Here is a 17185-nt window from a genome sequence, read left to right as displayed (position 1 = left end):
GAGAGCCTCTTTCAGCCATCCCTGGCTGCGTGTGGTTTTCCAGCAGCACATCAGGAGGTGTCCAGGCAGATGGAAATAAAGGACAATGAAAGACCCGACAGCGTGTGTGTCTGTGTGATGGGAGCAAAAAAGGCAGGTACATAAATATCTCTGTGCTGCTGGAGTGTATTGTTTCAGCGGACATCTCAGCCATCCAGATTGTAGTCCTGGCCAGAGCAACTTGCTGTCAATTAAAAAAAAAAAAAAAAAAAAAAGGCTTTTTTTCACAGTTGTGTAATTGCTGTTGTCTGTTTCAACAACTGGGCTTCTCCGGTAGCAGAGGCAAATCAAATGAGGTAGTCAGGCTACGCTTGAAAGCTTGTTATGTATGGAGAGGCTAGGAAACCCTTTGTCCCCATTTTAAGGGTTGCATCTTAATTTGAATTGCCTCCCCACATACCTTTTTGTCTTCAGACCTGCTGATGTGTCATGTAGGTGATTCAAAGCGTGAAGAATGGCTGAAGTGCAGAGCATCTGCTCTGTTCTGCATCATCCTGTAATTGATTAGAAATAATGGCTCTTAGCCGTGGAACCCATTTTCTCAGTACATTGAAATAAATCACTACTTAAAATGAGAGAGGAGGGGAACTGTAACACGTGCTGTTACCTTCTTTGAAGAGCCTTTTAACAGTCCTGATCTTTTTCTTAAGACCGAGGCACCTGCGGTCAGTTTTTTCCTGTCACCTGTCCTCCCTGTGCCAAACTTTGTTTTCATTAGGAGAGCTGCCCCCTTCTGCCTGTTACTTCTTTGCAAACGGTGAAGCAAGTTTTCCTTCAAAACAAGGTGTCTGATAAACCTCTGGGAGCAGGACAGAGTCATCGCACATGCCCCTGCAGGGACGAGGCTCTGATTTCACTCCCTGCAGAATTAAAGAGCTTCGTTTGTTTTGTCTTGGCAAATGTACTTAGGTACCTGAAATGGCACCCGGGCTGTCAGATCCGGGCACGTGGAGCCTTCAGCCAGGCAGGCATCCAAGATCTGGAAAGAAAAAGAGAGAGATGAGTTTGAGAGCTGAGGATGCATCCAGATTCAGCAAGAAACAGCCAGCAGTTGGGGTCTGCCGGCCGACCCCAGCTCGCAGTCGGAGCAGGCCCCCGAGTCTGCTGCCATCACGCTGTGAGGCCACTGCGGTGGTGTGGCAGTGACCCCTGCGGACTGCCGCTCCTTAATACAAAATCTGGAGTTGGTGAGAGCTTTGCCATGTTTTTTATAGCATCATGAGCCTGCATGCAGATGGATAGATCTAAACGGCCTTTCCAAAGTGTCTTCCTACAAAATACATACCCTCTGATGTGTGGGGCAGCCGTGGACCAAGGCAGCCTTAAATGGCGATTTAGGTCTTTTCAATTAAAGCCTAATGAGGAAATACACATGGAATAAATGGAAGTAAGTTGTTAATTACCTTCACTTGGAATCATCTGATAAGTCAGGAACACAGAAGAGAACTGCTTGCAGACCTACTCTAAAATCACCTGCAACATGTTTATTTTCAGAAGTGTTATTAATGGTGAGCATCTGAATAAGGAGAGTGGTGAGAGGGGGAATGGCCCCTTCAGCCCTTGGAGCTGGGGGTACCCGCCTGTTTACTTCCTCTTCAGGGGCAGAACAAAGTTAGTCAAAAGCTGGAAAATACTCCAGCTGTTCCTGGTTGACAGCTGCTGAGATGAATTATTATTTTTGGTCAGCATCAAGGAGCGTAAGGCTCCCACCCGCCCAGAATCCCCCTCCACGGAGGATCTGGCATGTCTAAGCCAACGTATGGGTCGAGGGAGGAAGGTGGTAAGACACAGAGCAACAAGGGAGGGCTGTGGGCAAGGGAAGAGCTCTTGGTAACCGGTTTAGTATATTTAAAATCAATACCAAAAGGCTGCTGCTGCAGTTCTCTGTGGAATCCTTCCAAGAACGGTGTTGTGGTGGTAGCATTTCAGAACGAGCCTGTCCAATTTCTTTTCAGATAAAGTCAGGGAGCACAGTGTGGTAGCTGGAGAAAGGAGGGGATGACAAATTCTTTTTCCAGCTCTGCACCGATCAACGTGACCCAGCTCAAACAGTAACTTCTGCCTTGGTGTACTCCATCTGTTGTGTTTCCTGTAGGATAGCTGAGTTCTCAGATAGCACCAAGCGCTTTCAGGAGACTTTGTGATGGGCTAGCAAAGCCTTGCTGTGCTGTTAGCTGGGAGAACATAACAGCCGGTCTGCTTGGGAATAACTTTTGCCTCATCCTTTTGCAGATATCTCGAATGGAATACGTGCATTCGAAGAACCTCATCTACCGAGATGTCAAGCCAGAAAACTTCCTTATTGGCCGGCAAGGCAATAAGAAAGACCACGTCATTCACATCATAGACTTTGGATTGGCGAAGGAGTACATTGATCCAGAAACCAAAAAACACATACCTTACAGGGAACACAAGAGCTTAACTGGAACAGCAAGATACATGTCCATCAACACTCATCTTGGCAAAGGTCTGTGCGGTCGGTGCGAGTTTGCCGTGCCGAGTGCTGTAGAGCTCTGATTGTAGCTTGTACGGCTCGGTCGTGCCCTTTGAGGTCTTTGCAAACCACGCAGCATGGTGATGCTGTTTACAGCTGTGAGGTTTTACAGTTTGGGTTTTTTTTGAAGCATTGAGACAGCTAAAATGTTGGAACTGGAAGCCTTGTAATTATAGTTTTTATTAGGAACTAAACAACTGGTAGCAACCCTGCTCTGATAAAAGGCAAGTAGGCGGGTAGTAATTGCTGCACTAAATGATGACCAAGTAGATTTTTATAGCACAGCCCTGCCCGGCTACCTTTCAGTTTCAGGTGTTACAGTTCAATGTTCCCTGACCTAGCAATCGGTTGGAGAAAATGAATAATGTTTTCCTTAATGATTTAACTGATTTTAAACCTGTCTTCTATCTCTCCTCCCTGTCTTGCATCCCTCTTTCATATTAGAAAATTACATTTCTGTGGCTGAAAGGCAAAAAAAATATTAAATGTTTATATTCACGTAAACTCGTAAGAGTAGTAAGGTAATGGAATATTCCTTGAGCAGCCTCCCAGCTAGACCAGGGCGTTGCTGGCTTTTGGATCTCTCGGAGAGCTCTCTCTTTGGGCAGTAAGAAGGGATGGGCCCAATTTCTATTTTCGGAAAACCCAGCGGAGATTCAGGAAGGGATGGAGGAAGTGAGAGGCTGCAGTGGGAACAGGCCGCTCGCCAGGCTTGGAGGCTGCGGGTGGGATTATCTGCAGGGCACGGCACTGCCACCACCTACCGGCGAGTGACCTTTCTGTCCCCACGGCGAGCCGCAGCCGTCAGCATGCCGATGCGTTTTCTCATCCCCTGCTTTCATCAGGTGGGAGGATTGGGAAGGAGTGGTGGAGTTGTCCCCTTTGCATTTCAGGACTGAGCAAAGTAAAGCAGATTGATTCGTTTTTCAGAAAGACGAGTGCTTTCAGCCATCTCCCTGAGAAGTTTAGCTGCATCATTGCACTACATTACCGAGCTCTCTCTTTTTTCCCCCCCTCCTTTTTACAGCTGTATCAGGGTGACAGGCAGCACCTTCTGCTGAGCCTTCTCACCTCCAGACCGTTATGCGAGTTACATTTGCTGCTGTATGAAGCGGAGTCATGCTGTGCAAAGCGCTGCTGTTTTCTCCCCTTGCAGATTATGCAGCATCGGGGACAGCTCACGCGCAGCTTGTTTTGGTGTGTGGGCTGCATGACTCGATTTGCTCCGTACTGCGGGTTCTGAACGCGTTATCTGCCTGCAGGTGGAGGCTGGCAGGGAAGGAGGTTGCACCAAAGCACTCTGCAAGCTCTGTGAACCCCAGTCTGGTGCTCCCTGGGAGAAGGGCCTGAACTGCAGCGCTCTGGCCTTCCCTGTAAACACTTCCTGCAGTGTGCTGGGAAGCCAGAGACAGCAGATGACAGATCTGGGGGTCCCCGTGCTGTTGAGGAGCTCCAGGGCTGTTTGCTCACCCAGCAAGCCGAAGGGTCACGCTGCCACGAGGGCAGCCTGCTTGGGGCCTTTAAGGATGCTTTTCCTGTGGCATGACGCCCCTCTTTTTTCCCCTCATCTATAATCATAACATCTGCATGGCAACAGCAGCAAGTGTCTCACAAGCAAAGCAGTACCAAAAGGAGCTATTTTTAATCCGCTCTGATGCGATGAGCTACAGAAGCAGTCAGGAGAGGGCTGGCACTATGCAGCACGGTAGTTCCCTGCAGCTGGCTGCAAGTGTCCCCTGCCTGTTCTGCGTAGTTCAGAGGAAATAATCCAGCACAACATCGCAGCTGTACCGTGCACATTGGCAGTCCTGAGAACAACTGGGGAACTGCTTTATTCCTCTGCAACTAATACGTCCATCTCCCATCCGCTGTGCCTCACGCTGGGCAGTCTGGCTCGCAGTTCTGTGTAGCCTCATGTTGTTAGGTGATACGTTCATGCGTTTTGTCTGTTGTAACAAGTTTTCAGGTACTTTTACTCCAAGCTGCAGACAACAAGTGAATTTCCCTGTGATATCTCTAAAATACGTCTGGCTACTGGTCAGATCCCTTTCTGCAGCTGCAGCAATAATTTGTCATCTCTTGTTTTTAGAGCAAAGTCGTCGAGACGACTTGGAAGCCCTCGGCCATATGTTTATGTATTTCCTCCGAGGCAGTCTGCCCTGGCAAGGACTGAAGGTAGGTTTGAGTTTTAGGTTTTGCCCTTCAAAACTTTACTGCCCAAATGTGAATCTGGCAGGAGAGAGCTTGCAGAATCCATGCAGAAGAACCGTCCTCTCTGTCTGTCTGCCGACAAGGCGTTAGCTTTACCTACAGAAGGTACCAGGACAGAAGCACGTTTCCTATCACATCGGGTTTCTGTAGCTTCGCTGGGTCAGTACAGCTCTGGAGAGAAGATGCAGCAGAGGCAAATGAGCGACTGGGACAGGGACAGTAATGAGAGGGCTGCCGAGCTGTCGGAGCGGCTTAGCTGTAATGTGAACCTGCCCCGGGAACACAATGGTTGTTTATGAAATTCCCGGTACGGCACACAATGCCCCAGCTGCATCTGCCATCATGTTTATAATGGGAGCCGTTGGATGGCTTTAGCCGTGCAGATGGAGTTCAGCCTGAAAAGACGTTTTTCTGGTGAAAGTATGGAGCTTGGCTTCCCTCCAGAGACACTGGACACTCAGTGCTTAGTTCTGGATTATAAGTTTATGAAATGTCACGTACCATGTGGAGGGCTGCAAGCAACTGAGTTACAGCAACTGCAGCTACCATCCGTCAGCTGAACGAAGCAGTCGTAAGTTGTCTGCTGGCTCTGGGGATGTTGGCAGTTGCATCTTCTATTCCTGATGATGAAGCTACTGCATTCACCTTTGGAACTGGAGTGAGTGAAGGGACTGAATGTGATCAGGTTAGGAGAGGGTTTATTAGTGAAGACAGTGACTCCTGTTAGGCCTGTTAATACGGTTTGAAGAAGCAGATGAGCCTTTGGGCTCGCAGGCTCCTCAGCAGAGTGCTGCTATGGTCAGTGGCATGACTGAACCTGCTAAGCTGCTCTGTCACCATCTATCCAGAGTTACCCTCAGCTTTGCCATGTCAGACGTGCAGAAATGTTGGTGACAACTCAGAAAAGTACAAGAGGGTTCTTCAAGCATGAAAATGCTTCTGAAAGGAATGAGAATCTCTCTGACATTAGGTGCGCCTCCTATGGTAGCTCTGAGTTCGTTACTCTAATAATATATTTTATTTCTGGTTCAGTTGAAATTATCTGCTTTAAATTGATCCTGAAAATTACTCAAAAATATTTCCAGGTTTAGACAAGTCTCTGCAGAATTTCCTCAGGTTAGTGCTGAGACTGCTTCTTAAAGTCCTGCATTTCTTTAGCTCCAGAGCACACCCAAACTCTTCAGCTCGATCTAGAACATGGTGTCTTCACTCTTCTAGGTTTCTTCAACTTATTCTTTTGGTCTCTACTGTCAATTCTAAAGTCTTGAGGGGACATCTTACAATGCTAATTGTGTGGCTGGCAGGTCTAACTGGCATATTTTGAAACGGAGGCAATAAAACATGTTCTTAGGGTGCCAACTGGAGTAGTGCTCTGCTTCAGGAAGGATTCAGGTGGGGAAATCATAATTGAAGACTGTTTCATTTTTCTTGATGACCAGCAGTTTAATCAATGCTAAGTGATGTGGGCTTTGGGGGTGAAAGGACAGGTGGTATGGAAGTAGCATGGGACTTGGGAGAATTGTGACTGATATAAACTGGTTGTTTGACTTTGTGGTGGCTCAGTAAAAACCCAACGTGTCAAAATCGTCACAATTTAACTACTTTGACAGTTGCTTATGAAGCTGTTGTGATTGCAGATGGCTCTAAGCCTCAGTCTGTTCTTTCCTGACGTGCAGCTTTATTTTCTTGTCCCATGAAAGCTTCTCTATACAGCCTTCAGGACTGGGTTGGTAAGAAATGAGCCCTGTGAGACACTAACCAACGTACTCTCTTTCAAGCATTGAAGCTGTTTTGAAAGCATCACTGGATATTCTTTGCGGATGGGAAACGTACAGGGAGAATTACAACAGTATTCCTGGTAGTGTAGTCTAGGATGCAGTTCAGCTACAAGTAACATTGTCTGATACTACCGAGGCTCAATATTAAATACTTTGTTTTTCTTCCCATACAGCATGTCCTTTATCACATGGTTGAACTCTTTCTCCACAACTGTTTTGTCTTTGTGCGCTACAGGCTGACACCTTAAAAGAGAGGTATCAGAAGATTGGGGACACAAAGAGAAACACTCCGGTTGAAGTTCTCTGTGAGAACTTTCCAGGTAAAGCCCTGATGGGATCACTGGAGTGCAGCTGGAGATGGACATACCTTGTTAAATAGGATGGTTCGGAGCAGTTCTGGCAGAAAGTATTCTGATGATGTGCATCTGTTACATCGTTGTCCCTGAAGCAGGCAAACAACTGGAGCTGCTGCCATAAATTAGCCCATCCTGTGAGCTTGTGACTGCGGCTTGTAATGAGCATAACTCTTCTCATTGAGGAGGCCAGACAATGCCTCATGCTGCTTCTTTTCTTCTTGGCTTCCTTCCCCAAGAGGACCTCGTTACTGTCCTTCTCTCAAGTGACGGTGTTCGATCGACTGCGTTAATCCTTTTCCAAATGAAGAATTTACAGGTGCTAAAATTTTAGGTGGCCAGCTTAGGAGATGGGATGATATCTGGGCAGCCAGAGCCTTGTTGCTGCTGGAGCTCAGGGTTGCTCCAAGGTGCACACCAGCATCTCCTGCTTTCCTTCCCCAGCTGGTTGCGGAGCATTCAGATGAAATTGCTGTGACTATTTTATGTCTGTGTGAGCAGGCGTATGCACAAGCTTCCTGTTGGCAGGCTCACTGAGTCATCATTTATTGTACAATGTGTTTTAGTGTTTGTTTTATACAAAGGTATAGAATACAACTTGTTGTGAAACTCGGATACAAGGTAGGGCAGCAGTTCTCTGGAGCAAGTGTGGGGCTTCCAGCTTTGTCTGAGAAACATTTGAATTGATTTGCATTGCAGACCACTGCAAAAAACAGTGCTTTTTAAAGGAAGGCCGGGGTTAGAACTGGCAGCCCTGACAGTCCTCTCTGCTGCAACACAGCCCTTGGTTTATAGCCACTCATTGAGAAGATACAGAATAAAAACAGACTATTATTAGACTTTGGGCAGGGCAGGAGGGCTCTAGAGAGCTGAGTGAGATTCATTGAGCAATACAAGACTGGGTAGGTCACTGAGGGAAAAGACCTGCTGGATATCCTCAGCTTCTATGTCTGTGGGGCTCACCTGAATTTGGTGGAGCCTGGACAATTCTCAGCTCTGGGGATCTGGTCGTGGGTCTGACTTTGAGCACTGCCTTGCCTAGTGCCATGGCAAGGCCTTGCTGGAGTTCATTGAGAGGCACGTTTCCAGCATGCACATGTAGCGTCTACTGAGAGGCTTGCAAGTGATGGAGCTCGTGTGCGAGCAGAACTAACACTGCTTCTGTTTTCCCCTTTTTTAACAGAGGAGATGGCCACGTACCTCCGTTATGTTCGGCGATTAGACTTCTTTGAGAGACCAGACTATGATTATTTACGAACCATCTTCACAGAGCTGTTTGAAAAGAAAGGCTACACCTTTGACTACGCCTATGACTGGGTCGGCAGGCCAATTGTAAGTCAGTCCTGCAAAATGCAGTGCCTTGCCTTCCAGGTGCTGCTTCCCAGCCACCTGCCTCTTGGTTTGTATGAATAATCCCAATTAGTGCCAGTGAGCTCAGGATCAAATTGTTCACATCTTTTCTCTAGCTAGCACAGGCTGAACACAGTGAGAAGCCCTGACCTTGTGTCTGGGGGTTCTTGTGGTGCCCTACATTTCCCTAAGGGGCAGAAGGCCCCTTCCCACCTCTTTGGGTTTACCCTGGTGTGGGTTGTTCAAACCTGATTTTCTCACTTGAGGCCATGAACAGGACTAGACTTAATTTGCTCCAGTCTAGCGCAAGATTGGAGACCTTTGTAATCGATATCTAAAGACATCCATCTTACAGCAGGAGAGCGTACTTGCTAGCTCAGCACTGAATGATGGAAGACCTCCCTAATGCTTGGGTTCTCATAGAGAATTACAGATCTGGGCAGGGCTCTGACAAATACTCAGAAAACAGTGAACAGCAAACCCATTCTGATCTCAAAAGATCCTGGGTCTTACCCCATTCCAGAGGCTGGGCCAGCTCTAAATAAAGCACATGGCAAGGAAATGTGGGAGTATCCAAGCTCCATTTAGCAGCTTCATGACACCAGGTGGAACACAACTGTGATCCTGATCCATCTCTTCTATTGTCACAAGCCATTTGTATTCAGGAAGACCTTGGCCAAAAGATGTGTCATGGAGAAATCTGATAAAAGTGTCTGAAGCTCTTCCGCTGGCTGCCTGTCTGATTTGTGTCCGTGGAGCAGCCTGTCGCTTGTATTTTGTGTCGTGCTGCTGATAGCCTTCTTGCTAGTAGACAGTCACTGTGCGCCGCCAATGGCAAAGGCGCCCGTAAATTAATTGTCACTGGTGCCAGATCAAATGCCTTCAGCACTAAACTTGGTGCCGTTGCTGGTGATTTCCAGTCCCAACTATATTTAGCGTTACCAATGTGTACCGTGCCCAAACTGGATCATTTTAATAAGAAATCATTCCATGAAATCATTCCGTGATTTTTCTCCTCATTTTCGTTTAATTACAAAGGCAATTGATAAAAAGCCCCCTGTAAGACAAGCTGGCTGTTGCTGACAACTGCAGTGGTTGCTATGGAGATGTGATGTTGTGAGCAGGGATTACGACTTTGGTGAGAACAGAGCAGATGAAGCTTTAATTTTAACACGTCCTGTTTCTATGCAAGTGTGGTTTTTAAAAGTAGCAAGACAATGAGATGAGGAAAATAAGCCTGTATATTTGCAGTCGCAATAATCTTATTTGAGACACGTTTGGAGTGATCTGCCATTGGTACAGATACGCAGCTATATCTTTTTGATTCAGTTTTCTGTAAGATGTTTGGTGCTGGTATCCAGCAAGCCACCAAATCACAGGGATTTCATAGCCCTTACTGTAATTATCCTTGGTTGCTGTCAGTACTTTTGGGCAGCGTTTTGATGTTTCCCTGCATTGTCCTTGCATCCCGACAAGTTAGGTGTGTACACATGTGATGAGAGACGTGTTGTAGCCATTGGCTTCATCCTAACAAATGCTTTCTTTTCCAGCCTACTCCAGTGGGATCTGTTCACGTAGATTCTGGGACGTCTGCAGTAACAAGAGACAGCCACGTCCATAGGGATCGACCATCGCAGCAGGCCCTTCGCAATCAGGTGCGTTGTTCACCGCTGCTTTGGCAGTACTGCGTTGTTTGGCATCTTTCTGAATTCCTCTTGGTCTGGAGAAGCAGAAACCCTGTACCAGTAGAAGTAGCTGGGGCTGATTCTTGCTTTGTTTGTGGCAAGGGCATTTCTTGCTTAATTTAGGAAGACTGTGATCTGAGCAAGACTTTGTCAAAGCAACAAATTGCTGAAATACTCTATCGGCCAGCGGAATTCCTCAGGACCGTGAGCCAAACAGAGTACAGCTTGGAATGGGTCATAGTTTGTGGGTAAGCTCTTTATCTCAGCTGTCCGGCCTGGTCAGACTACCTGACCAACCTGGCCAAGAACATTCTTTTGGGTGCTTTTACTCACAGCACATGGACTGTGGAGCAGACCAACAGTTGTGGCTATGGTAGCCTGCTCCCAGCTGCCCTCTTTCCCAGGACAGTGCAGCTGTAATAAGATGTCCCATGGACACGTACTATATCCAGCTCAGGGTGTCCTGTTCGTGGCACAGGTGTTGCACAGCAAAAAGGATTGCTAGCGTAGGGTCCTGTGGGGAGGCTGGGCATCGTGGTCCAGATGAACTTACTCCAAGTTTCTGAATTTCCCCATTTTTTTCTTTCTAGTCATAATATTTTGTTGGTGTTGTTGAGAGTCTGGATTTTCTGTATTAACAGAGCTGATCAGAAGTTCAGTAGATCTCCAACTGCTGGCTCCTAGCTAGAGCTATTGGTGCTCTTACCTCCCAGTGAGTGGTTCTGGGCTCGCTCTGCTCCTCTAACTGCTGTGTGCTGTTCTAGCTCCTCGTCTGTGGTCTCTGTGACCACGCAGCTCATGCAAGCTGGGGTTTGTGGGCACAGAATTGAGTGTGAGATGAAATAACCTGTCTGGGCTCGGCTTTCCTTGCTCCATGCAGCTGGGCTCTGAACACTTAATATAGACTAGAATACATCTAAAGCCATCAGCTCCAATCAGGATGATCATCCCTCATTAGAAGTGTTGCTTGTAGGAAGCTGGATTGTTTGAAGCATGTGTGCAGTACTGTATTTATGCATGCTTATTAGTGTGGACTGGTATGAGAGTACTAGTAAAATAATCTGCTTTAATATATTGCCTGATTAATGCATTAACCCCCTTTTTGGGTGGCAGTTTCTAGTTGTCCGCTTTGACAACAGACCTTCACGTTGTGTACACGAGGCATCTTGTTTCCTTTAACAGACAATGACGCCTGGCTTCATTTTCAAGCATATTAGTTCACAAATTACAGTATGTAGTACAAAGACAGCTGTCATATTCCTAAAATACTATTCAGACATCCTTCGGTCCTTGTTCTTCTGAGCTTCTCAAATTATCTTAATGCCGTACTGTGAGCACCTTTTGTCATCTTTTTCACCTAGGCATTATTGAGGATATGCTGAATTATATTGAATTATTCCTGATATACACTGCAAATAAGTTTCCCCTCACCAAAACTTAAACAGTTCTTTTCCAAGGGATATTCCTTTTAACTGTTCAGCAAACTATTTCTCTAAAAAAAAAGAGGAGAAAAACTACATTTCTAGAGCACTGGATTGCAGACATGGGTTTGGGTCAAGTAACTGCCTAGATTAACAGCTTTATTTTTATTTCCAAGTATACTAAGTGCAGATTCTCTTTTATAATATTTGGTTTCCCAGTAAAGACACTGACAAGAGAGTGGTCTCCTTGTTGTAGCCTTTTCCTGTAGGAAGAGAAGATATTTACTCTCTATCAAACATGGGTGAGCCCTGCCCCATCTGTTTCTAGATGCCAGTCATGTCTTGCGATTTGGTAGCTGGTAGGAAGGTGATGAGTGTTGACAGGAACTTGATGCTCTCAAATTCACAAGCATTGCTTCCTCAGTGCCATTGTTCGGGCCTCACCGTGGGCTGCTCAGCTCAACCCTACTTCAAAACCAATTTTGAACCCACGTACTTGGGTGTAGAGCCAAAAGACAAAAATCTGGCTCTAGTGGTTTCTAAAGCCTTTCCTAGAAACCGCTTCCAGGCTCCTGGGCAGAAGCATGCTCCTCCCCGTGCTCACATAGGTGATACAACTTCAGCACCTGGGCTGACCAAGCAACCTGGTGGTATAGTGCTTTGTAGGAAGCAGCACTCAAGATTTGTCTTCTACTAGCTCTTAAAACCTGCATTTAAGTTCTCCAGTCATTCATATTCTTGTGACCTGCAGCAGCTAAATAATTCCAAGGAAAGTGCTTCTCCAGTAACTCCTTTCAGTGCTACCAAGTACAAAAAGCGTAAGCAGCATCTCAGGCTGGTGGGGCGAACATTTAAAAAGATTTACAAGGACAAGCCTGGACAAAGCCACCTCTAGGGAAATACTGCCTATGAACTGGATTTGGTGACTGCTTGGGTGGAGGAGATGCACTATGAGTAGCTCAGAGAGGGACTCAGAGGTCACTCGCAAAGGAAATGGTGGCTCATGCTGTATGAAATGCAAGCAGACTTTTCTGTTCTGCTTCGTTTTGCACATGCTCTTGCTCCAGCACAGTGACAGCCTGCTAGTTAGTGTTGTACAACTTCATTGAAAGGTTTCTGGAGTCACCGTGTGTGGAACTGCTTGCAGTCTTTTTTTTTTCTTTTTCTTTTTTGCTTTGGAGTAACACAAAGCAGTGCTGGGGAAAGGCAGAGTCTGGGCACCTCTCTTTGAGTAGCCAATTCAGCTTCACTGCTGATAACTTGGCGTTTATTCGCTCGAGCCTCTTGTTTCCTGCCCTCTAGCTGGATTACAGCTCCCTTGTGCTGGCCAGGTCCACGATGTCAGTTCAGCATCCATTCTGCCAGGTGCGTGTGCACTGTGGGGACACTGCTTCTCTGCCCTCTCTTCTTCTGAATTTGTGCTTCAGCTTTGAAACCTTTGCTTGCGTTTTTATATGGTGTCCAAGGAGACAGCTTTTAAATGCGTCCCATCAGTAACTTCATGCTTGACTACATCCTCTGCCATTGGTGTGAGACCTGACACAGATCTGCCTGTTTGCTCTGTGCTTCCTGGTCTTGGGAAGCCGACGTGTTCCTTCAGCTGGGCACCTGGCTTTAGCTGCACTGAGGTACGTTGGTGCTAGGTGACCGATGGACGTGTATCATCGATGCCGGACAACCTCTAAGCAGCTTCACGTGCATGTGCATAGTGGTTCTTCTAATAAAACAAATCCAGTTCTAATAATTTCCTTGCATCTACTGGGAACAAAAAAGAAACTGGTAGTGAAAGTTTCTTGCTGCTGTAGTTTTCTGCAGAAAAACAAGAAAATGCCAACCCTAACTCCAGTAAAGGAGGTGTGGTGGATGTTTCCTTCTGCATTGTACAGGTGAATTAATGTGTGGAACTGGCTTTTGGTGAAATAAAATGTGCCTTAATTTAAGGTTGCAAATTTGACTTTAAAAAATATGTATTTTAGGGAGGTCAAGCTTGTGTATCCAAACTTGCTGCCATGTCCAGTTCTCTGGTGCGTGACCTGACATGGACAAACATATTGTCAGTATGTTTATTTCTATGCTGAAACACATGGAAATGAAGCCGTGTAAAGAAATAACTTGCTGAGTAGATCTGAGCTTTCTCGTCATTTATTACCTAGAGAAGAAATCCACTGCTGCAGTGGATAGAGACAGCTAAAGTAAGGAATGATGTGTACTTGGTAAAGTGAAATTTTAGCCTAGCTGAATGTTTAAATGCCTTGCTTTTTGCGAAGACAAACAAAACAAAGCACTACTAACTCACTAACAAGCACCCTTTCGTTTCTTCGCCTCATTCACCTGTTGCCCTCTCTTCTGTTTCTCTCCTGCTTCTGGACTTGCGAGCAGGCGTCATCAGATCGCCGAGGAGAGTGGGAGATCCAGCCAAGCCGGCAGACGAATACCTCGTACTTGACATCTCATTTGGCTGCAGATCGGCATGGAGGATCAGTACAGGTACCTTCTCCCCATGATCTGCACAGCCTTGTTGTGAGAATCTGTGTTAAATCCCCTGCAGTCTCCTTGAATTGCAGGTACAGCACTGGGGCCAGGAAGGCAGTGTCACAGGACAGTTTGGTCCTGTCCTGAAGGTAGTGCTCACGTTTTGTGGGGTCCAGGCTGTGGTGTCCAACACAGCTGCTGTTACTGCTTCCACAAAGCCTTTCCTCTGAGAGCTGTTTAGGACCAGTGAGTGCTGGGTGATGGCACTGTAGAAGGTGGAGGAGCAGAGGGTGGGTGACAGTGACAGCATTAAAGGTGCACTACAGCTAGGTTCTGAAATTCCTGAAAAGACTGCTTGTGATCCTGAAAATAAGCCCGCCCCTGGTTGTCACTCAGGCTGGCTAATATTCTTGCAATATTGCCAGAGTGAGATGGCTGAAAATGCCAGAGAAAAGATGCAAGGCTCATTCAAGCAAACAAGAACTGTCTAATATTGCTGGCGAGGTGAACTCCTTGGCAGAGGTTTGCCTGTAAGAGCTGGCTCCAGTGCCAGACACAACTCTAGTGTGACTTTGAAAATTGGCGCTGGTGAAAGGGGAAGTAGAGCCTGGTGTGGGACAGGGCTGAGCTGAGGAGACTGGAGGACTTCTGGAGCAGTGTCTGCATCTTACAACTGTCTAGTTTATTGTGTACTCTTCCTAAATATGTCTTGAGACTATTGTTATGCCAGTATGAGACCAAACACTTGGGAAAAGCCAAATACTGAGAAATTCATAGATAAGGAGGAACCAATGTATGTATAGCTCTGATCTCGGATGAGAGCAGACGGTAAACGGGAGAATTCAGCCCTCAGGAACTACAGAGTGGGTGTCTTTATTGGTACTGTTTTACATAAGGGAAACAGTTTACTTGTGCAACACCAGTGTGAGCTTCATCTCCCCACAAACAATGCCCTGCCAGAGTAACTACAGCAATACGGCAGTCCTAGCCTGAATTTGACCATGAGGGTCGCCTACCTGGGCAGCTTACAAGCACGTGTGCTACTGTGAGCATTAAAATTCTGTTTATCTGCAGCCAAGAATGGGAAGTCTTCTGCTGTGCATGGCTGCTCTGCCTGCAGCGTGATGGATGCTTAAATTGTTTCTCAACAGATGCCCCAGCTAATGCTGAACCCCCGGGAAGTCAGTGGTTTGAAGAGGCTGTTTTCGTTAAGGGAGCAGTTGAATTTGCCACATCAGAATGAAGTGGCAGCACGTTAAAAAAAGGAGGAAGAAAATCAGAGACTTTTGTAAATTGAAATTTAACGAGAAGTAGCTGAAGAAAGTGTGGGAAGGTCACTGGGAATAGCACAAGTATCTGCTCGTGTTTATCAAAGTTGTGTGGGAAGTGTGAGGGCCTGGAGAGCCTGGGTGGGCCTACACTGTGATGGGTCTGGGAAGGGGGCATGAAGAGAAGCTGAGGGGCTCACTTGAGAGGAGAGCTCTGAAAACCCAGTGAGCTTGGTCCTGACTTCCCTTGGTGCAGAGACTGGCCATGGGAGGTGGTCTGCAGAAACAGCAACTGCTGGTAGGACTTGAGTATTCAAAACAAACGTGCAGATGCACTTAATCGTGAGGAGACATCTTTATAGATCTGGCTTCTTTCCCTTCATCTCTGGTGCTTAGTGGCACTGCCACCTGCAATAGAGCAATCATGAATTATCCAGAAAATTATGTGTTCTCCTGGCGGAGGGACAGCTGCTGACAGCTGGGGATCTGGACAGTTATCCCTGTAATGGGAACGTTGAAGTAAGCCATAATGCAAACTGAAGCAGAAAGAGATCATACAAACAGCTTTTGGGCAAGGAGGTCATTCCAGGTAATGGCTGTGTAAGGAGTGAGATTTGGGGGCTCTGGGGTGAGTTTATCCCACACTAGTGGCAGGTGACAGGACTGAGTCACTCACCTCTAAAGGTGTCAGGAGAAGGCAGTCAACACAGTGCAGTCTGTGTGCATATAAGGATGTCGATTAGTCTTCACACCAATTGTTCTTCATAAGATCCCATATTGTAGCTTAACCTCCCACAAGACATTCAGGCCTGCGCTGGGCACAGCACAAGTGTGAACTAGTGAACACAGAGTCCCCTGCCTGGTGTTCTGCTCTCACAAGCCAGATTATTCTCTCCAAATGGCTGCTGGAAACACAGCACGTGATTTCAAGGCATCCCAGGAATCCCACAGCCTGCTAAGAGGGTGCCGGGAGACAGGACCAGAAATCATTTCGCAGACTTGCCATTCCTACAGTGTCCCTTGTTGAGGCAAGTGGAGACACGCCACGTGCCACCGTGCTGTGTCCAGGGGCTTTGTTAACAGGGCGTTTGTTTGTCTTCCAGGTGGTTAGCTCGACCAACGGGGAGCTGAACGTGGACGACCCGACGGGGGCACACTCCAATGCACCCATAACGGCGCAGGCAGAGGTGGAAGTGGTGGAGGAAGCTAAGTACGTTCGCTTTACAAACAGGCTTTCCACTGGTGTGGTCATTTATCCTCCTCCTGTGAAACGAGTGGGGATATTTACCCGTGGTGAAGTACTCGATGCTCGTGTCCCATGACCTTTTCCTGCATATTGCTGCTTCTGTGCATGGTGCCTTCGGTGCTGCTGCTGCTGCTTCTTTTTACACTTGTCGTGGCTGGAGAACGTAACTATTACTCAGAGCATGTGTTGCAAAATAGACAGTAGCAGAAATACCAAGGTAATGTGAATTATTTCAGGAATCCCGGTGAGCATCCCCTGTTCCAAAAGGAGAACTCACTGTACGCTCATGCTGAGAGCGTAGGAGTAGCTTGAACACAGTTCAGTGAAGGAATTGTTGGTCTGAAAGTTAACACTCTATTTCTGGCTGCAAGAAGTGGATGCCAGGTATCCATAATGGTCCTAAAGTAATTCTTGTAGGGACTTGATTTTTTTCTCTGAATTCTCTTGGGCCAGTTCTCTAGAAGCTGAGAGAACAGTAGCAGCCCTTCAGCTCATGGGGAACCGTGTGCTCGCTTTGAGCAGACCTCTCCTCCATAGCTTGTAGCAAAGAATGAGAACTGATGTACAGAGGTGCTGCATTGACCATTTTGGCCTCCATCTGGCACCATCAATATCACCTTTTGTGTGATCCTCAACAGGAGACCTTCTTGGTGCCTCTCAGCTAGAGCAGGACCACAGCAGGGTCACGGTGTAATCCCAGCTTCCCAGTACGAGGGGTAAGCAGGCCCTCGAGCTGGTCGGTGCTGTCACGTCGCCCAAGTTCCTGGTAATGATCTGACTTGATGGTGTCGGTGCTGCTTGTCTCAGCCTTTGTGGACGCTTTTGTTAGGAATGACTTGTGGGAGTGTAGAAAGGAAAACTGGCAGCT

The 17185-nt window shown here is 46.9% G+C and overlaps 1 protein-coding gene across 2 annotated transcripts in view; it reads left to right on the top strand.

The window, feature by feature from the left end:
- CSNK1G1 (casein kinase 1 gamma 1) overlaps window positions 1-17185 on the top strand; it is a 100197-nt gene that overhangs the window by 75383 nt on the left and 7629 nt on the right. For both annotated transcript variants that reach the window (XM_035335326.1, XM_035335327.1), the window contains 7 exons: window positions 2272-2506; window positions 4623-4708; window positions 6758-6842; window positions 8059-8207; window positions 9776-9880; window positions 13711-13818; window positions 16175-16281. In XM_035335326.1, the coding sequence (XP_035191217.1) occupies window positions 2272-2506; window positions 4623-4708; window positions 6758-6842; window positions 8059-8207; window positions 9776-9880; window positions 13711-13818; window positions 16175-16281 (875 nt within the window). The remainder of the gene's footprint in view (window positions 1-2271; window positions 2507-4622; window positions 4709-6757; window positions 6843-8058; window positions 8208-9775; window positions 9881-13710; window positions 13819-16174; window positions 16282-17185) is intronic.

The sequence above is a fragment of the Oxyura jamaicensis genome, chromosome 10 (assembly GCF_011077185.1).
Source record: "Oxyura jamaicensis isolate SHBP4307 breed ruddy duck chromosome 10, BPBGC_Ojam_1.0, whole genome shotgun sequence".
Classification (NCBI taxonomy): Eukaryota; Metazoa; Chordata; class Aves; order Anseriformes; family Anatidae; genus Oxyura; species Oxyura jamaicensis.
The sequence above is the reverse complement of the archived record's forward strand: the minus strand, read 5'-3'. Positions and strand labels throughout refer to the sequence as shown.